This window comes from Chlamydotis macqueenii, chromosome 3 (genome assembly GCF_036417535.1).
Source record: "Chlamydotis macqueenii isolate bChlMac1 chromosome 3, bChlMac1.mat, whole genome shotgun sequence".
Lineage (NCBI taxonomy): Eukaryota > Metazoa > Chordata > Aves > Otidiformes > Otididae > Chlamydotis > Chlamydotis macqueenii.
Genome location: NC_141558.1, coordinates 4,671,403 through 4,693,787, shown reverse-complemented (window position 1 = coordinate 4,693,787; position 22,385 = coordinate 4,671,403). Strand labels below are relative to the sequence as shown.

Sequence of the window (22,385 nt, the reverse complement as noted above, 5' to 3'; positions counted from 1 at the left end):
AGGTAGTCTAGTCCAACCCTCCAGGATTAGATCTTCTTCCTCTGGGATTTTTCGCTCACTCTCTTTTCCAGAGTTTGCCTCTTTGATCTTTCCATAGCAAGGGTTCAATCACCTTCTCCTGCTCTACTTATGACCAAAATCCTTTTGTAATGGTGTGAATTTCTAATATTGCAAACAATTGTTATCATGACACCATATTCCTTTAAAATCACAGTTTATGGAACCAAGAGAACAGATAAGAATCTGTTTTCTTCTCTTTATCTTTTTCATTAACAAATAAGTTCCATGATTACCAAGGAAAATGCAAATACAGATTCATCAAAGATGGAAAAAGGCTTGAGGGGCTTGATTTGTTTTTCAGTCCAGCACTCAAGATTTCTTAAAACATTTAAGGCACTCTCGTGTTTCCCAAAAAAAAAAAAAAAGGAATGCCATCCCCTCATTTCCAAACTACTATGTTAAAAAGTTGCTTTTCCCCTGTCATCAGCATGTTTATAATGCTTACCTCTTGGCCTTTCTAATTTGTGGAGAGCCATGGGGTTTCTCAGCTACATTAGCTGCCTCACTGGAAAAAGTCTATGCATGGTAGCAAGTTGGATGAATCTTATTCGTTTCTCCGCCTTCCCACGGGACAGAAGTGTAACTGTTGACTAAGTGAAAGGAGAAAATGAAGGAAGAACTGAGGGATATGCTCACTGTTTTTCAAAAGTATCCAGTCATCCTGGTCTCACTGGTGTATTTGGCTCCGCATTTAGTAATGGACAGCAAGGCCACTTTTCATCCACAGTTAGGCAGCAGCTTGTACATGTTTTTATCACTCAAAACCAGCAAGTCACAGCTTTATCCAGTGTTTTATTTGGAGAATATAATGTGCTATGCTGGCAAACATTTCTTGGCAAACATCCAAGAGCTTCCGTGAGCTCCATGTTCACCACAGTGCTGTGGTTTAACCACAGCTACAGTGTTGGATGTTTCAGATATGTTCCCTGGGAAATTCTCCTAGTGTGGAAAATCAATCCCAAGGTCTAAAATATACAGAACTGAAATAGAATATTTTGGAAATATGAGGCGTCAGCTCTAGCACTCTCTTCTTACTTTCTCTATTGCTTTTACACATGGTAAAAGGAGAGTCCATCTGCTTAGGAGAACATGTCCATGATACACTTTTTTGGTTGTGAACAGAAAACAAGCATGAGGGTCTACTTTGCAAGGCAACTTTTGTATGCACTGTTTGCCACTCTAATGCTATAGACTACTTATCCCTGTCATATATACTGGTAGTGTTCCAACGTTTACCTTGACTATCAGTCTAACATGTATCATGGTTAGGCCAACTGACCTTCTGAAGTAAAGTTATTCTAATTCTCTAGCCAACCTTCACAGGACAGACCTTGAAATCAACAGAAGCACCTCAAAGTCAATATAGGCACGTCTAACTTAGGATGTTACTTGTGTCAGTGAAGAGATTCAAAACTTTTTCCATTTTCTTTTCATCAAAAGTCTTATCAGATCTTATTATTTGTCTTCTGCCATGTGTTATTAAATTTGGACAATTATGAAGTTACTTTCATGTTCAAAATTCTGAGAAAGTCTGGCCAATAAGTTCAAGCTTGCTTTCCCTTCATTATTATTGTTTTAAAGTATTTATTTATTTTAAATGAGGGTGTAAACATTTAGTGCAGATGGCCTCTTCCCTTCCCCCACCCCCCCTCACAGAGAGGGAATCTGTTTCTTCTGCTGCATGTCGGAGTTTCATCAGCCTAGGGTAGGGAGAAGTCCTTGAGGTAATTGCCAAATGAGAGTCCAAGCCTTCAGGCACGCTTGGATCTTTTCACTTTTAAGTAAGACCATCATTAAAACATGAGCAGACATAATTGCATCATAGCACTGGGCAGAATTGCAGGCAGGTCTGAATGTCCTTAAGCATAAGGATTTATAATACATTGGCCTGATATTCATTGCCTTCTTTCTGCAGCTCTCCATGCATAGTACCAAAACCAGAGATTTTAGCTTGCCTTTTAGAACAATAAAGTTACCATTTTACAGGAGTTGCAATGAGGTGCACTGCAAAGCTAAGAATACCCAGAAGATTCCATTATGAAACAGCCACATTTAATTTTAAGATTTTAAACCCAATTGAAAGTATTACAATGAAAGCAACACATTTTGTAGATGTGGAGCACACCAAAAATGAACCAGTTTCAGTGGGAGCTTGGTTAGCCTGAAAAGTCAAGTAACTAATGCCACTTTCATGAAACACCTTTGAATGTTTTGCCATAAATCTCCTGTCTGTCATGTCTGATTTAAATGTAAAATCAGATTTTTTCCCAAACTTGAAACTTACTTTCATCAGTAAAGGGAAATTATTCAACTTTCTTAGATTTTTAGACTATAACTTGCAAAGAAATAAATAGTACACCAAAACTAGAGCAAGGGAAATTACTAATAAAAATGTAGGATAAAGTAGAAGATAATATCTCTCAGCTTTTTTATGCCCTCTACACAAAGTGAGGATAAAAAACTACACCCTCACAGGAGCATGGCAAGGAAGGCTGGTCAGAAATTTTCCATAAAACAGTTTGTCTCGGTAGGCTTCATGAGAAAATTAATAAACTCTGCATATCCCCATCTGTGGAGAAGAATGTATTCATCAGGAACTGAAAGCAGAGTTTCCATGAGACTCTGCAGTGATATTTCACTAAAAAAGAGTTGGCTTTTTCACAAGAAATACAATGTTATCTTGAAAAAAAAAACTACCGTGTTTTACCAATAGTGGTATGTAAGAGGCTGAACTGTATAGGAGATAGACCTCTAATTGACCCAAAAAAATTCCTTTTCCTATCAACACTAGTCAGAGAACAAGTTTAAGATTCTGCTCAGGATGAAATACCTAGGTGTCTCCATGTAAGCTGAAAGTCTAAGCTTCCCACGTAGTCAGTGAAGACCTAGGACAAGATATAGCTGAGTAAACATTAACATGCAGCATCTTTTCAGATGTTATGCGGTAAGCCACCAGTCCATTGCTGCTTTAGAAGGGTGCTGTTCTCCTCTGTAAGCTGTAAGCCCTCTGCATTACCTGTTCACCTGGCACATATCTTATTACGATAGGGCATTTCAAATAGCATCAAACACACATTTTAATTCAATTTGATGGAACTCTTGGTGTAACCAGAAGAATGGTGCAGCTCACCATAAAGGAGACACATCTATTTCATGTGCTAAATTGTTCTCCAGACTTTTCTGACTGTATTGAGTAAATCCCCAAGGCTCAATTCAGTCTCCTAAACATTGGCATCTAGTGCCATGTAAGGCACACACCTGCCTGCCATCAAAACACCTAGAAGCAAGATACACTTAAGTCCTATATCATATCTAGCACATCCGTTTAGATGCTTCAGATGTGATAGGACATCTCAAATCACTGTAGACTCTCATAAGTAGGAAACTACATTAAGTCCCCTTTGATGGTAATGGGAGCTTAGGCACTGTTGATGTATATACCTACAAGTTGGCACCTACGCTTAGGTACCTTAATATCAGATTTTAGAATGATAGAATCATAGAGTAGTTAAAAATCATCTAGCCCAACCCCCCTGCAAGAAGCAGGGACATCTCCAACCAAATCAGGTTCATCAGAGCCCTGTCCAAACTGGCCTCGAATGTTTCCAGAGATGGGGCATCCACCACCTCTCTGGGCAACCTCTGCCAGTGTTTCATCATACACATTGTAAAAAATTTCTTTCCTGTGTCTGATCTGAATCTACCCTCTTTTAGTTTAAAAACATTACCCCTCATCCTACCACTATAGACCCTACTAAAAAGTGTGCTGCCATCTTTCTTATAAGCCCCCTTTAAGTACTGAAAGGCCACTATAAAGTCACCGCAGAGCCTCCTCTTCTCCAGGCTGAACAGCCCCAACTCTCTCAGCCTGTGCTCACAGGAGAGATGCTCCAGCCCTCTGATCATCTTCATGGCCTCCTCTGGACCCTCTCCAACAGGGGAACGTCCTTTTTATGCTGGGGGCTCCAGAGCTGGACATAGTACTGCAGATGGAGTCTCACCAGAGAGGAGGAGGAGAATCACCTCCCTCGACCTCCTGGCCACACTTCTTTTGATGCAGCCCAGGATGCGGTTGGCACGTTGCCGGCTCATGCTGAGCTTCTCTTCCACCAGTACACCCAGGTCCTCCTCCTCAGGGCTGCTCTCAATCCAGTCTCCTCCCAGCCTGTATTTGTGCGTGGGATTACCCCGACTCAGGTGCAGGACCCTGCACTTAGCCTTTTTTTTTGTCCCGTTCTAGTATGTTCTAGAGTTTTGTTCAGCAAATGAGAACATTGAAGTTTTCTATCTTTGTTCTCAGCCCTGCAGATCATTTAGGAGGCAATCTCTGTAAGTTTTCACTGTAGTATTCCCACTTATTCTTCAGAGTGTATTGAGCTATCAAATGAACACAGTACTATTCCTTCTGCTCAGGAGTCAAAAGGTTCAAAGAGAGCAAAACAAAAGACTTCTATTCAATCCTTTCTTAAACTTACTACTTGCGTCTACTGGAAATGAATGATTGCAGATACTGCCAACATTTAAAACAAGAAAAACCTAGTTTCTTTTGCATGCGAGATCATAAAGTTTTTATATATGTCGTCGTATAGTCAGTTTCCCAAATCAAGAACCAAAAGATCACATAAGCAGTGTAAAAATGATGGGATATTATAACCAGTAATGTTACATGTGAATTTCCTTTTTCTTGTTTTCTGCTACTGTAAACTCCATCACATTTTAATTTCCCTGGATTTATGAAGACTAGCAATGACAATAAAATGCAACACAATATTTTGAAATCACCTGACTCCTAAAAGGACTTAAAGGGGCTAAAAACACTCTTATCTGTATGCTACTGCTAATCTTGTTTTTACTGCTATTCAAAACACGACACAGTTATGATGACGATGATTTTTATTTTCCTGGTATGCCAGGGACTTCTTAAAAAAAAATAATAATAAAGCAAGATATGTTTACCTCTTTTTAATGCTAAATTCAGATATTACTACAAGTCCAAACTTCAAGAGTCATGTGATATTATTAATTGACGTCTGAAAAAGAGTATTTGTAAATATTTAATTATAATTTTCTTCTCATTACTAACTGGGGATAAACATCAATTCCTAGTTTGAGAAGTGCCTGGAGACTGATGGATAAACATTCTAAAAGCCAGTTATTTGTAAATAGCCTTTGGGAGACCTTTTATAAAAGACTGTGCCACTCCCAATATGAAATGGAGAGATATTTCCAAACTGAGCTCTCATTTTAATTAGGACTCCTGTAAGTTTAGTGTCTTCCTTAGAATATCAACTTCGCTAGCAAAAAGGATTCCCATGTCCAATAGATAGAAAGATCAACCTAAAAGATATATTAGAGCCTTTCCCACAGGTTTTTGTTTGGATTTGGGGAGGTTGTTTTTTTTTAATAATTCCAGCATGCTGGCAATTGTCCAAGTCCTGTGTAATCTCTTTTCCCTTAGTCTCTACTTTTTCACTTTTTTCTAAAACAGCTGGAAAGACTGAGAAGCCAAAGTGCAGAGGAGAGGGGTTCTCACTGAAGTGAAAAGTTCCCATTTCCGACCTACGCCCAGTTCTCTGCATTAGAGCAGGGTTTACTGATGTGGTGCCTAAGATACCCAGAGAGTTACTGCAGGGATAAGATTTTAACTAGCATGGGATGGGAAATAGCTATTGTTTTGTCAGAATCACTGTACCATTTTGTTGTGGTTTTTTTCCTCACCAAAGCAAATATAAATTACTGATTTCTCAAAAATGTCCGCAAACTCAGAAATCAGCTTCTTTTCCTCTCTTTGTCTTCTTTCTGCTCTGAGCAGAAGCGAGATAACTCAAATCAGTCTTTTAAAAACGGCAGCGACATTTCAACCTTTGAAATAATTTTTCATTTTTGTTTCTAAATGAAAATTTAAAATCTGGAAGGTTTGTTTGGGTTTTTGTTTTCACTTAGCTCTTATCAAAATGCATCGTTATAACAATTAGAATAATTTATGTGCTCATAATAAGATGCCTAGTACAATTTGAGTTTTCCTGGCCCTTACATGAACATCTTATACTATACACATAATATTTGGGCAAATAGGGCTGAAGCAAATCATCTAAAAACTGGTCTCTACTGTCATTTCTGATATCCTAAGGTAACTGATACATCCTCACAGAGATAGAATGTAAGAGATGGGACCTGTAGGAGACTTGCACACTTCTAGATCTGCAAGTGGAAGCCTGATACATCCTCACAGAGATAGAATCTAAGAGACGGGACCTGTAGGAGACTTGCACACTTCTAGATCTGCAGGTGGAAGTCAGACTGAATGCCCAAAACTTCTTAAGTGACTGTAGATAGATATATGTGCACTGAAATGCTCCTCTAAACAGAGATGGGATTAACCCACTATAGCTCTGCCTGGCAACCGCATTAATACGTCATTTCAGTAACTAGTGAGGAGCATCACTGGAATTCAGCTGCTTTGCTGTGCAGAAAAACAAGAAAAATTCAGTATTGTCTTAAAAACCCACCTTATTTGGATGAAAGGTGCAACAAGTTAAATCTGTGCTAGTAAATTCAACATCATGAGGGCAAAGTTTGTTGGAACTTGATTATTTTTACTATTAATTGGTTAGGACGGTCCATGAATTTAGGCTGGCTGAACTAGCCTTATGTGAAACGTTTCCTGGTCATTGTTTGGGCATTAGCATTGGCCATGGACTATTTCCAACAGGCAGTTCCGATTCCACCCTGTTGGATGATCAGAGGACTTAGCAGCATTGTTATGGCCACATCATGCCAACTGTGCTGGGGGTCAGAGACTGCACCTCAACATTGCTTAATTTCCTAGTACAAGTGTAGCCATACCTCCACATAGAATAACCAAGTCTTCTTCAAGACTCTGATCTAGGAGAGTGAATAAGCCACGCAGAACTGGTTTCATTTACCTGAGAAGGGGGAAGCCAAACCTTCTGGGACTGGAAAAGTAGCAGTGCTGGAGAGCCTAGGAGACAGTCTCCTGGCCTCTCTGAAGTCAATAACTCTGTCAATCTGCATCAGTTGAGGATCTGTCCCACGGTGTTTCAGAACTGAGACTCCGAACAAAACCAACCTTTGAAGCTGTATGTAGTCTGCTTTTCAGCTCTACTCTTTTCTTTTCTGTTTCTCCCATAGGTAATAAATAGTTTAGGGAGCAAATCTTGAATTTCACTATAGCAAAATGAGCATACTGTAAACTATCCAATGTATGTGAGTGCATTTATATTTATGTGTGTGTGTGTATTTCTTTTTCTTTTTCTGTCTCCTTCCTATTTGTAGTTTGATCACTCATGGCTTTGGAACTCCCGCAATATGTGCTGCCCTAAGCACTTTCCAAACTGTTCTCAGTGAAATGCTGAACTACTTGGAAAAGCATACATCGCACAAAAACGGAGGAACGGCGGAATCTGGCCAAGGACACGCCAACTCGGAGAAAGCCCCCCTGCGGAAAACTTCAGAGGCTGCTGTGAAAGAGGGCAAAACAGAAAAGACAGACTAGCTACATCAAACAGAATCTATTTCAAGAGAGTCTTGCTGCTGATATTTTTTTTAAATATATATATCATTGAGGGCAATTTGTCTCCAGTGGACCAAATCCAAAAAAAAAGGGGAAAAAGAAAAAAAAAAAAGAAAAAAAAATTTTAAAAAGAAAATAAAAAAGAGAGAGATTAAAACAGAGAGAAAGAGAGAGCGTGAGAGAGGAAAGTATTCAACCCTAAGAACAGCAGTGTACAGTAATTGTGTGATGAAAGTGTCACTTTTTAAAAATTTATGTTGCTCTAAACTACTTTTTCGTGCACGTAGTATTTGATTGTTCTGAATGATACACTAACACTGTTTTTTATAAGCACTTCTGGACTTGGCTGAGGTGGCACATGAAATCTGAAGCACTTTCTTCTCCAGCAACACAGTTAGGGCCAGCACATCTGTTGTGGGACGCGCAGTTCCAGCATCCTGGCTTTGCTTGCGTGCTGGATAGATTGAAAGAAGGGCTTCCTCTGATCCATCGGAAATGCTTGATCTACTCACCATTGGGAAAAGGATATGGAAACCTGGCAAAAGAGGAATTCTTGGGTTGTGGGACAAATGAACCATTTGGTGTTGGGGGCTGCTCATCCCCACTTGGGAATGTACAATAAAGCTGCACTGGAATGAGGCCAGAACCTGTTGGGAATCTGTCCTGAGCATTCAAGAAGCAGCCATGTGGTGTCTCTTGTGAAAAGGGCATGGCAGACTAAAACAAAATATAACCTTGATAGTGTCAATAAGAGCCCTGATCCCTCTGTGAACTTAAGATTAAATGACAGCACAGGCTTCTGTCCTCTATCTTCTCAGATCCTGGTCCCACAGCGCTGCAGTCTACCACATCTGGGTCTCTGTTCAACAGGATCAGTGCAGGCAATCAGAGTCACCTTTTGTGTTGCCTTGATTTTATGATGATTTTTTTTCTTCAGCAGCTTATTTCTGCAGCTCTATTGTCTTTAGAAATCCACCTGAAGTGCAGAGGCCTAACAGAATCCACTCACTTACAGAAAATAAAATAAAATAAAAATAAAATCACAAGACAGATTGGCTTGGTCCACAGCAGCTAAATGGTAATAACCTTGCTAATGTACTTTTATAATAATACTTTACCACCTACCACACATCCTCACTCAGAAAACATTGGAAACATAATTTGAGCTCAAGTCTCTTTGAGTCAAGAGACTTTTTCCAGCCACATTCTAACCTCTTCAACAAGACTTCTATTTAATTCATTTTCTTGTTTCTCTGATATCACTTTATCAAGAAAGTTAGGAAGGATTGGTATTATGGGGTGGGGTTATGTTGGCCATCTAAACTCCTTTTAAGATCAGCAAAATCAGACTTTTTCTTCCAAGGGACAATTAATCTCTTTCTATGGTAGAAAATAACATAGTTGTCCACGTGTTAAGTGTTTAGAGACATTTGAGATGTTTTAGGGTATCTAAGACAGCCACAGAGTTTTGACAGATAAGACATGAAACTTGTAGGAGGACTGGACCCACCTGGAGGAGGGGCTGGAGGATCCTAGAAGACAGCACTAGATTCCTATGGATGGCCACTTGACTTCTACACCAAGTGTCCAAGACAGGTAGAAGGGATTGTCTGGAAGTGCCTGTCATTCTCCACAGATGATAGTTGGAATGTAATGGCAGCATTTTGCATTGTACATGACTATGATTGGATTAATCGCCCTCCTCTCCCTGTAATCAGCAGAGAGAAAAGGCACTTATAGTATGCAGTTTATCTCACCTCAAAGTAATGATGAATCATGCCCTGAAAGTGCATATTTTTCTCAACTAGGTATAAACCAAGGCAAGGATAAAAGAGCTCATACACGTGTCTTCATCGTAGCTTTCTAGAACTGGTTAGCATTGCATCTTGGATGACCAGCTTTAGACTAAACCTAGGGACTATGAGAAATATCTGAGAGTGTTTACAGCCACGATGTAGGGAGTCAACCTGAATTAACAAGATCAGCCTCACCTTCCAAATGTATGGAAAGAAATAGAGCTCTTGTGGCATGATACTGTTCCTCTTGAGGTCAGTAAGGATGTTGCCATTATGGTGAGAAAACATGCTAGGAACTAATGAGTCCCCATTTGCTTACATAAGGAAATCTGGAGAAAAAAAAAAAAAACAGAAAAAAAAAGAAAAATATTTTGCCCAGTTTTGTCCTTGTTCACAGTAGGTGTATAGCTTAGATACCTACTTCCGTGCTACCTAAGCACCCTCTTATGCATGAAGGGAAACAGATGTATGTCCACGGGACTCCACCTCCTTACCACACTAAGGTCAGCTAAGTGCCTAAGAGAACTTAAACTTTACTGAATGAATTTTTCACTCCAGTGCCTCTGGAGAAGTGCTATAATCAAATGAACGATCCTCAGAAATGTCTTCAACAGAAACATTGTAGAACTGTTCTAGAACACTAAATACTTGCATGTGAAAATAGATAACCATGATTAAAAATGAAAAGGTAACTCATTCTGCTTTTTCTATTGCCCAAACTGAGGAAGAGAAAAGAAAAGAGGGGGAAAAAAAAGTTTGACTGTGTCAAATACGCAGATTTGCCACATAAAAATGTACTGTAAAGGAATTTAATTCGTATTCAAGATATGAATAAAATTAAATCAGGTTTTGATAGAGGTGAAAAAAAGGAAAAAAATTAATCCTTTTCAATCTTTTTCACTAAAATATCAGTCTTCTGGAAGAGGAAGAATGACTGGCTGTATAGATTATTCTGTAAAACTGCTGAGAAAGCAGCATTTTATTACAATCAAATTCAAATGTCTGATACTGGAAATAACACGCGTATAGCATTATTTGAAATATTTGCCTATTGAGGATATGGTCCAACATCCCAACAATAATTTATGTGAAGACTTGCATCTTTTGCTATTACATAATCACTATAAGCCTCTGCTCTACAGGCAACAAATTATTTTTTACCTGGATTACCATTTGATCGATTAATATCAACAGATCTGAGCACTCTTGAAGCCCCAGAACTTCCAATTTTTTACTTAACGACACCTACATATATTTTTTTGTAAGGTTCAATACAGTTCTGATTCACTCTGATTGAACTACCATGTGTTCTTAACATTAAGAGACTATCTGCATTTATATCCCCATCTTTTCTTTAGTATCTTAGCACTTTTTAAAAACAAAATTTTTTTTAAAAGCTATCTGCAAGGTTTATTGACATTCACAGGTTGTCTGTTATTTATTTTTAACTGTACTTAATTTTATTGAAAGAAAAAATAATTATTACTTTCTTTTCTGCTTGAACTAGCTATCAGAGCAATTTAGTGTCAAAATGTCTTTGGGTTTTTTAATTGGAACTTTCAGTGTGGTTTTAAGCAATGAATTCCCTGATGCTCCTGTTAAAATCTCAGTTTACGTTCTCACCCACTTATACATGCACAATGGTCCATGTTGTCTTTTTTTTTTAATTATTTTTTTAGTCCTTGTCTCTATGGAAATGTTCCCATCTCAAAACACATTCATAAATTAGATCAGCCTGAAGGAAGGGCATGGTTTGAGGTTAGCAGGTGCTCACTGGTGGCAAATTCAAATCTATTTGCACCTTTTTGACTTTGAGATTAATCTGTTCTGAAAAAAAAATTATTCCTTTGAGATATGGCATTGTCCTTTCTATTCAGGTCAAAAATATCAAAAGAGTATAGAAAAGTGTCCAAACTTCTGTGGCCAGGGCAATGAACCGTTACAATTTTTGAAACCCTGAAAATAGATTCATAGCTCAAGTGCTGTCTGAGTATTTGGATCCTGTTGTAGTTCAGCCCATTGCTCATCTTTGTATACATTACACCTTTCCCATCACGAATTTCAAACCACTTTAAGTAGATCTCTGAACTTACTTCTTATAGTAAGCCCTGACACATTTGGCTCACCAAGACCAGTTGTTGATGCTCGGATTTATTAACAGATTACTCATGAAGTGAACACACTGACTAACCACACCTTTCTTTCTAGAGCAAGGTGTTACTCACTGTGAGTACAAATATCTCATGTGTTGACTAAGCTTAGAAGGTAAGTCTGTGGCAGAGCTAGGAGTGACATTCTCTCCTCCAACCTCTGCTCTAGGATGTGGATCTCTGTTCACACATTCCTCCATCAGTATCATTACATGGCAGAGATGTATAGTGAAGGGAGAGTTTTATGCAGACGGTGAGAACTGGAACAGCATTCGTATGGCCTGCAAAGGGGAGTGAACAACTGCAAAGCAGTGATGACCCTGCCACCTACAAGTGAAGACTGTCAAGAATTTTGTCCTTCATGCTGCCATCTTAAACCATAACTCCTTCTAGGTGTCATTCTGTTGCCTTGGAGAACTGGTACAAGGAGTGAATTTGGACCTTTAATTTACTTCTTTTTCTAAAGATAAACTCCAGCATTCACCGGGAAAAGACTTCAGCTCTCCAAATCAACAAGGAATCTGCTCTTTGAAGCTTCTCTTTAACTTTTCCTAAAAACAACAACAAAAAAAAATCTGCTACAAAGCAGGCACAATGTATAGTCCTTCCAAATCCTGGACCTCTGTGTAAATATTTCCCCAGCTCATCTCTTCCGTTGAACGTGACTCAGTGGCACAGCTGCAGCTCAGAATTTTGCAGCAAGGCTCAAGAAGGGCTGCTTTATTGTCCTAAGAGCCAATTTCTCTAACTGCTTTTTTATTTGTTTGTTTGTTTCCTAATACCAACAAGGAATTTTGGTTTTAGATGTCTTAGGTATCCAAAAGGGCTGATGATGAATTCCAAGGTTGTTTGTCTTTCATTTATCCTTTGGAGAAATAGTTCTGCTGCTCTAATTCTTTAATTTTAAGGACAAGAAGAAACAGCATTAATAGAAGACACAAGCCTGCAACACAAGGAAGAATCAGCAAACAAAATTATATAGGAACTGTGTGTATAAAAGTATCCTCTGCCTCTGCCCTTATTACAGGTTCAACAAGACTCCAAGTACAGCTGTGTGGGGAATGGAGGAGGAAGATACAGTACTTTTCCTTTGCCAGGTGAAGGTCATTTGGAGAGATCTGATCTTTTTTTATTGCTATCCTTTACTTTTCTTTATTTTGTACAATTAATTCTGTTCTGTACAGCAGCTGTTGTGATTGTATTTAAATGTGAGTGCGCACTTGGTCACCAACAATGTCCTATTTATTGGTTTGGGATTTCGATTCCTTTTTATTTTTTTCCTTCCACTCAATTCAACTTAATTTATAATTCAGTGGTGAAAAACATAATCTTTTATATTTCTATTTCCTATACAAGCTACTTGTTTTACATGAGTCTATGAAGATAATGACCACATTTGATCAAACATTTCACGGCAATAAAATCTATGTTGATTTATCCCTGATTTGTCTGGTGCTTGAAAATAATTTCCATCTCTGGAGAAATAAGGACAACCAAACATATCTAGGAACTGCATCTATACTTGGAACGTCCATCCAATAGATCAGACATACCAAGTAGAGGAACAGCAATAATACTATTCCTGCACTACAGTGAGAAGATTGGCTTATACAGGGATTGAAGGTTGGGTTTATTCCACCAAAGGGTAGCTATATTAAATAGTTATCTCATCTAGAATCTGTTTACCAGATTTCTCTCTTGCGATATCAAGAGAAAGATTAAAAGTAAGGCAATTTATACTGTCCTAAAGCAGGAATCAAAGCTAGATGGGATGATTTACATTAAATTAGTCTCTCTCAGTCGACCACAGGGGAAAAGTGGCAGGAATCCTAGTCCCTATCCATTGACAATGGACAGAGTCTAGAGACTAGCTAACCTCGAATATTTAATATTTAGATGACCAGACTAAATCAAGACACATGCCCTCAAAAGTGCCTTGCCCACAATTGCATAGAAAGGCTGTGACAATGCTGGTAATCAAATCCATGTCTCCACAATCTCAAACAAATTCTTTAATCTTCTCCCTGCAAGCTTACAGTGGTTCATTTCCAAGTCTTACTTCAGCCAAGGGCCTGGGTTAATCACCAATGCTCCCACTCCAGATTTTGACCCCAGTGTTGTGGCACAAGGTTTGACCCTTCCCAGGCAGAAATTATTACAAGAAAAGAAAAAAAGTCTTTATATGTAAATAGTATTGTCTTTCAGGTATGACTTGAAGACTTGAAACAATTCTAGCTTAGATGTTTAGCCAAACTGTCTAAAACAAACAGATCTGAAAAGTTTTACTAAAAAAAAAAAATAAAGAAAAAAGAGAGCTCCTTAAGCAATTTCCTAAACATACTGTTTCAAAACTATTTGGGAATCTGATGTGAACCTTTCTTTTTGCATTGTTTCAGTGCTTGCAGAAATGACTTTATGAGTAATTCTAGACAATGAAACACTAAGGGCAAAGCTGCAATGGCAGAAACTTCAGAATAATTTCAACTGAAAAAGGAAATGGTTTAGGAGACCGCTTCCACATGTTTAAACTTGGTTTATCCACCCCTGACCTCTGTTCCCTAACAAATGAACTTTCACTAATTAATATTACCCGTCTAATCTTCTGCAAAATACAATTTCCCAGGTTCTATAGTGGTTTCCTCTGATCAGTTCTGTATGTACTCTTCTCCAAAGTCAAAGGAAACACAACTGTGACAAATGAATCAGTATTTCGAATACAGCCACATGAGAGGTTGCCTCTCCCATCTCTTCACTTTGGTGTGTAAATTTTCCAGTCACTCCATTAAAACAAAAAGAGGACAAACCTGCTGAGATTTGCAGAAGTGCAGTGCCAAAATACATGTCAATGTACACAAGTAGCCTTTAATTTGTAGACACTGCAAGATGCAAGGAAATCAAAGGGAAAAAAGAATAGGAAAAAAAATCCATCTGTATCAGATTTTACTTGCAAACTGCCTATAGAGACCTTGGGCAAATCTGCATTCAAAGTAAGTGACCAGGCAAAAAAAAAAAAGAGGCCAAATCTGTAAAATGCTGAGTGTCCTGAACTCACAGAATTAGCAGAATTGATGATGTATGTGTGATAATATTTGTCCACATGTTTAACAACAGAAGTCCCACTTATATAAGAGAGGCTGAGTGTTCATTTATATTTTGCTGGGAAGCAGACTATAGTTTCTAGGTAGGCAGTAGAAGACAAATATAACTAAATTTCCAGTCCCTTAACTGCTATTTCGATTCACCTTCCTGTAGAAAAGACATGAAGAAGAAACCAACAGGAACTCCAAGACTTAATGGAAATTGTCATCGCCCTGGACAAAGGTTTATGTTGTTTTTTTTAATGGAAAGATACTTGAATTAACGATATATAAATGCAGTTGCTGAAGCAACTCAAAATATCCTGCTTTTGGAGAAAGCACTACCAGGATTACGCTACAGCACTGGACAGAGTTCTGCTCATTTAGGATCTAGCACACTAGGCAGACCCATGCAAAGACAATCAAGACGTAGTTTTCTGTCATTTTATGCCAACAGACACGCGGGGAGTATGAATCAATCACCCACATATAAGCATCAATTGATATTTTAGACAGCCTTTCCTATCCTGCCTGGCTTCCCACTGCTTCTCCAGAAGGATCAAGGTCTCTCGCAACTTCACTGTATCTGTCAATCCCTTCCGTGTATCTTGGATGCTCAAGGAAACCTGAAATAGTACCAAACATCATCTTTCAGCAAACTGTACGTGTTGACTGTACGTGTACAGTACAGTCAACACAGACTGTGTAAACACACAGGAGTACCATTTTAATTCAGTTGCCCATACACAGGCATCTGCTGCCATTTCAGCAGTCCAGGAGTAAGTATTCTGCTTGGTGTCCATCTACCAATCCAGAATAGAATGGGCTTCCAATAGATCCCTGTGAATCCATCTTAGGAATGTATATAAATATCTGATGGGGAAGTAAACAAGACAGAAACAGACTCTGCTCAGTAATGTTCAGTGACAGCACAAGAGCTGATATGCACAAATTAAAATACAAGAAGCACCATTAAAAACATTTTAAAAAACCCCTTTTTTACTGCTAATTTATTTGAACCCTGGACTAAGTTTCCCAGAGAGGTTGTGGAGTCTACATCCTTGAAGATACGCGGGGGCTGACAGGACATCATCCTGAGCAATGTGCTCAAGATGACTCTGCTTTGAGCAGGATAGGTGGACCAAATGATTTTGAGGCGCCCTTTCCAGCATCAGCTGTTCTGTGATTCAGTGAACCCTTTGGAGTCAGTTCAGTTGACCACACACAGGATCAAACAACTTTTAAGACAAATAAGGTATCCTGCCCAGTTTGTACGTACTTTTGCAGAGAGGATATACATCATATTTTCCAGCCTCACTCTGACTCCTTAGATACTCTAGTCCATAAATGCATGAAACTGTGGAAAAAAAAAAGCAGCTGCTTGTCACATATTTTAGTTGCATGTTGGTCCCTGGGCCAATACAAGCCAATGTACTGGTGGTACGTACACAAACAGCTTCATGACTTATGAAAGTCAACTTCTGCATCTAGTCTTGGATCAGTCATATAACAGCAAAAGGATGAGTCCTACTACTATTACCACCCAGAGCCTTCTAGTTTTCACAGGGTTTTTTTTTTATTAATTAATGCATTTAACACAAATATTAATGAACCACTCTGGGCCATCATTATGGACAGCTAAATTAAGGAGTTATCAAAGCACTGAGCCTTTGACAATTAATATACAGTATGAAGTCAGTAATAAAACTACATAGAAAATTAGGAATGGACAGTAGAGAGTATATTGGTGGAATTAGATGTTCTCTGAATAAACTGTTTGAAGTATGCCAGAATATTATCATCTTAATTGTCACATATGGATCTGGGAAACAAGTGGGAGAACTTTCCCTTGAAGGTTGCCTAACGTTCTGGTTTTATTTGGCCGGGGGGCGGGGGGGGTGCGGCGCTGCTGGCCAGGGCCGAGCCAGTTGGTAGCAGAATATTCCCTGATAACATCTCTGCAATAACTTATTTAAGAAGGGGAAAACAGGAGAAAAAAAAAGGAGAAGTTGCGAAGATGCAGACTCGGGGCAGAGAGGGGGAGGCATGAGCCTTGTGGGCCTTGTGGCCCTCACCCTCTGGCCTCCCTCTGGGTGGCCAACTGGGCCCGACTCAGCCCAGCCCGGCTGCAAGAAGTGGAGAGGAGATGAGGTGTGAAGAGAACCTGAGAGGTGTCTGCCAGCCTGTTGTGAAGAATTTCTTGTGAGAGGAATGGCTGCAGACACCAAGGTCAGTGCAGAAGGAGGGGGAGCCATAATGCGGCTCCTGGCCAGAATTCCCCTGCAGCCTGTGGTGATGACCATGGTGGAGCAGGTTGTCTCCCTGCAGCCCATGGAGGCCCACAGAGGAGCAGAGATCCACCTGCAGCCCATGGAGGACCCCACATCGGGGCAGGCGGGTGCCTGAAGGAGGCTGTGGCCCGTGGAGGGCCCGCTGGGACAGCCATTCTGGAGGGACTGCACCCTGTGGAAGAGATGACCCACACTGGAGCAGTTTCACGAATGACTGCAGCCCGTGGGAGGGACCCCACGCTGGAGCAGGGGAGGAATGCAAGGAGTTCTTCCCCCGACGATGAAGCAGCAGTGTAAAGTGACACACGATGAACTTACTGTAACCCCCATTCCCTCTTCCCCCCTGTGCCGCTTGAGGGGGAAGGAGGCAGAGATAATATTAAGCCCGGGAAGAGGGAGGGGTGGGGGGAAGTTATCTTGTTCTCTTTCTCATTATCCTGCTTTGGTTTTAATAATAAATGAATAGTTTTCCCCAAGTCGAGTCTGTTTTGCCCATAACTGTAACTTTAAGGATCTCTCCCTGTTCTTATCTCAAACCTCGAGCCTTTTTTCTTATATTATCTCTCCCTATTCTCTCAGAGGGTGGAGGGAGTAAGAGAGAGACTGCATAGTCTGGTCCCAATTGGGGCTAAACTACAACACCTGTGATGTGAAAATAAAAATGAAAGACAACAAACAATCTTTTATTCACCAGAAAAAAAAAAATGTTACACAATGAACTAGAGAAAGGTATATCAGGAAAACAATTTGAAAAACAACATACTGATTTTGATTCAGATTGAAAGGGATTAGGATAAAATTTCTCACCCTTTAATCCTGTTAATTAAAACTGAAAGTCAAAATGCTGTGCAATAAAACCACTTTTGAAAACTGCATCAGAAGAATGCTTGTGGTGGCAACAAGTGTTTCAATTAAGGAAAAAAATCTTCTATGTCTGCTTAATGAACAAAGTACACTCTGGTAGCAGAAGAAGGTTCTGTAGAACCAATCTTGTCATTTCGGAGCTGAATGAAGAGAGATATGACTGACCTTTGCTTTCTTTTAATTGTTACCACAGCGTTAGTTTTTAAGTGTCTTTGTTCTGCCTTTCACTGAAGCCCTCAACAAAACCACAGCTTTGCCCAGGTCTGTAATCTTAAGCATAGGAGTCAGATACCTATTTAGGCTGGTTGTTTAGAGCATCTTCATTGCCTGTCAAAGAAGTCTGGCTTGATTAAATACCTAACTTTTGAGTAGAAAGAAAAAAAATATTTAACACTTCAGTTAAAATTAGATAAGAGAAACTTCTAATAGCCATTCGTTCAGCTCAAAATTTACTTGGTGCCTCTGATGAAAAAGTTGTAGCAATCGTGTCTGTAGTTCACTTTGTCCTCCAGTTTTACACATTCAATTCGTCTAACACACTGGATGATGTTTTGAATTGCAGTTAGTTAGCTGATATTAGAGCCTCTGCTCCAGATTCTTGACTGTTATTAACCTGCTTAGCTAGATACAAGGTTGTTGTATTGAGGAAAAAAAGAATCAGATCACCTCAAAAATGGCTCTTGCACAGACATGTGCAAGAAACGACACATGAAGAATATTCTTCATGACAACCATAGCAAAATAGCAAAACTACACCAGTGGGAAACCAAACAACCCCAGATGAAGTTCCAATTCATGTTTTTGGTTGGTTGGTTGGTTGGGTTTTTTCATTAGTGCTCCTACACAATGCCTAGGTTGTTCTCTGATTCTGAAGCCAACTGGCACGGTCTGGCCATACCTGTACAATTAAACTTTCAAAGACTCCAAAATACAATAGCCACATACCAAACAAGGAATGGTCTCTAGCCTGTGCTGAAAAAGTATTTTCAACAAATAACCAAGGAAGTGACGGGTTCCCTATCATGTGACGTCTTCGTAGCAACACTGGATTCCTTTCTGCATGACACACAGACAGCAGGACCAGATGATCTAGATGCTCTTTCAGCTATTTCAAGCAACAAAAAGGGTGTTTGGGGCAGTGAATATATTTCAGTCTGTATTCACAGGTACATATATTTGCAGCTCTGTGCACATTTTTTTATCAATTGCCTGCAAAATTTTAGCTGGATTCTGTTCAGTGGTCATTCAATTAGGATGGTAGGAGATGGATTTTGACTATGCAATTTCAGATGCTGTAAGTCTCTTCCAGACAGCCTCTCTCAGGAGTCTGTGATCTCAGCGTTCATAAACAGCTTCTTCCCATTTGTCTGCTCCTTTAGGGTAGTTGATTACATTTCATTACATAAAATGTTCCTATCAGTCACCTCTGACACATAAATAGTCTCAAACTTTGTGCAAAGTGCAGTAAAGATATCCTATCTTGAGGAAGATCATGGAATCATAGAAAAATAGAATCTGAGAATGGTTTGGGTGGAAAAGGACCTTTTAAATGTCATCTGATCCAAACCCCCTGCAAGGAGCAGGGTCATCTCCAACCAGATCAGGTTGCTCAGAGCCCCGGCCAACCTGGCCTGGAATGTTTCCAGGGATGGGGCACCCACCACCTCTCTGGGCAACTTGTGCCAGTGCTTCACCACTCTCATTGTAAAAAATTTCTTCCTTATATCTAGTCTAAATTTATGCTTTTTTTAGTTTAAAACCATTACCCCTCATCGTATCACAATAGGCCCTGTTAAAAAGTTTCTCCTTCTCTTTCTTAAAAGCCCCCTTTAGGTATTGAAAGGGTGCTATAAGCATTCTCTTCTCCAGGCTGAACAGCCCCAACTCTCTCAGCCTTGCTTCACAGGAGAGATGTTCGAGCCCTCTGATCATCTTCGTGGCCTCCTCTGGACCCATTGCAACAGGTCCATGTCTTTCCTGTGCTGAGAGCTCCAGAGTTGGACACAGCACTCCAGGTAGGGCCTTACCAGTGCAGAGTAGAGGGGCAGAATCACCTCCCTCAACCTGCTGGCCACGCTTCTTTTGATGCAGCTGGGGATATGATTGGCTTTCTGGGCTGTGAACGCACATTGTTGGCTCATGTCCAGCTTTTCCTCCACCAATACTCCTAAGTCCTTTTCAGCAAGACTGCTCTCAATCCTTTCATCTCTCAGGGTGTATTGATATGAGGGGTTGCCCTGACCTATGTGCAGGACCTTGCACTTGGCCTTGTTGAACCTCATGAGGTTCATATAGGTCCACTCCTCAAGCTTGTCTAGGTCCCTCTGGATGGCATCCTGTCCCTCAGGCTTGTCAACTGCACCACTCAGCTTGATGTCATCTGCAAACTTGCTGAGGATGCGCTTGATCCCACTATGTCATCAATGAAGATATTAAACAGTACTGGTCCCAATATGCAACCCTAAGGGACCCCACTTTTCACTGACCTCAATCTGGACATTGAGCCATCGACTGCTACCCTCTGGATGGAACCATCCAATCAATTCCTCATCCTCTGAACAGTTCACCCAGCAAATCCATATCTCTGCAATTTAGAGAGAAGGATGTTGTGGGGGACTGTGTCAAATGTCTTACACAAGTCTAGATAGATGATATCCGTAGCTCTTCCCTTGTCCACTGATGGACATCATAGAAGATTACTGGGTTAGTCAGGCAGGACTTGCCCTTGATGAAGCCATGCTGGCTTTCTCAAATCATCTCCCTGTCCTCAATGTGCCTTAGCATAGCTTCTAGGAAGATCTATTCCATGACATTCCCAGCCATAGAAGTGAGGCTGACAGGTTGGTAGTTCCCAGGAATCATTAAAAACTTTCCATAAAATGTCTGGATGTATTTTAGATTAGATAAATGTGCCACCACAGCTGTCAACCAAGACTCTATGGTAAGAGGGCCAAATATGAGGCCAAAGATAGAACCAGCCAATGACTCACTATATTTTGAAGTGAGCTACACATACAATTTTTATTTTATGGTATTAAAATAAGTGTTACAGAGTTATGACGTGGATCTCCTGTAGGTCCTATGTCATATCTGTCAGCCTCATACTTCAAGGCTTCTGGACAGGGTCTGAGGAAACCTCAAGCGAGTGGACATACTCAGGCTCCAAGGTGTTCACGTGAAAGGCTGCATTTACTCTAAGTGTTGACTGACCCCAAGATCAAGGTAAAAGAGTCCCACTTAGTAGACAACCTAAATATGTATATTATTCAAGTAATGATGATTATAAGATTGCCAAGCAAGATGATGATGATGATAATAATAATAATAATAATAATAATAATAATAATAATAAAATGTTTATATTCCAAAATTCTAAATATTTCTTCTAATTTTAGTTGCACTCTAATAATTCTTAGGATGAGAAACAAGAGTCTAATTCACTGAATAATATTTAAAGATAATTATAGTGTGTCTATTATTTACAAGGGGAAACAAAGTGGTTTCTTTAATCTTCTCCAAATGTCAGTTCAAAGGGAACCTCCTAGTTTGTTACTTTCACCTAGTTATAGAATATAAAAAGAGAGAGATAATTACTTTTATTTTCCAATATCACACTATATCTTTGACTTCGAGTACTCAGTATCTTCGGGCTGTCTTGATGACCCTATTCGACTTTTACTTGAGTCAATAATAAAATCCCCATGGACATTAGTAGGACCAGGATTAATTCCAGACAACTCTGTTTATTAGCAAAATTTTTGTTCCTTATTCTGTATGATATCTTCTTGTACTCTTCACAAATATGAAGTTTACAGAGTGATACAGCATGACTTTCTCACTTCAAAAGAGGTGGTTGCATCCAGACTGCGCAATAGGAAAGGTCTCTGACTTGTACTGCATCTTTTTCCCCCATGCCTGGGAGACTACTGGTTAGTCCAAGTCAAAACTTTGCCAGGAGCTGTTCTAGCAGTGTAAGATAATAGGAGATTGGTAGAGATTGCAGGAGAGTGCTCAAGCTATTTACTATTTTACTATTCCTTCATGATTCCCCAAAATTCTTACTCTCAAAAACGATGACAACAAAACTGCATTCTCTTCAGCCACTGAAATTCATATGACCATTCCCAAACATCTCCTGTCCCATCAAAAATCCTATTCTACAGCCACACTGTATGTTCACTACACAGCAGTGCAGCATTCAACCTGCTTCTAGGAGGAATACTGTTTCATATGAGTCCATAGATAATTACTGATCTACAAATTCCAATTTATATGATTCATAAATTTTAGATGTATATGCGTTATGTGCACAGAGTTTTCGTGAGGATTTCTGGAAGTATTCAAGGTCAGGCTGCACAGGGCTTTGAGCAACCTGATCTAGTGGAAGGTCTCCCTGCCCAGGGCAGGGAGGTGGGTTGGATGATCTTTAAGGTCCCTTTGAACCCAAACCATTCTATGATTCTATAATTTCAGTTTTTCCCTGCAGGTAATGTGTAAGATCAGTATAAGTAAATACTCTGATTTCATATCCATGTTGAGGGGACATGGTGGCAGAAGAAGTGGAAACATTCCACAGTCATTTTCAGGTAATTTTTTTTTTCTTACAACTGTCT

The 22,385-nt window shown here is 39.7% G+C and overlaps 1 protein-coding gene across 2 annotated transcripts in view; it reads left to right on the top strand.

The window, feature by feature from the left end:
* Positions 1–8,390, top strand: part of TFAP2D (transcription factor AP-2 delta) — a 49,542-nt gene extending 41,152 nt beyond the window's left edge. For both annotated transcript variants that reach the window (XM_086744912.1, XM_086744911.1), the window contains one exon: positions 7,357–8,390. In XM_086744912.1, the coding sequence (XP_086601038.1) occupies positions 7,357–7,576 (220 nt within the window). In that variant the 3' untranslated portion in view covers positions 7,577–8,390. The remainder of the gene's footprint in view (positions 1–7,356) is intronic.
* Positions 8,391–22,385: the final 13,995 nt, after the last annotated feature.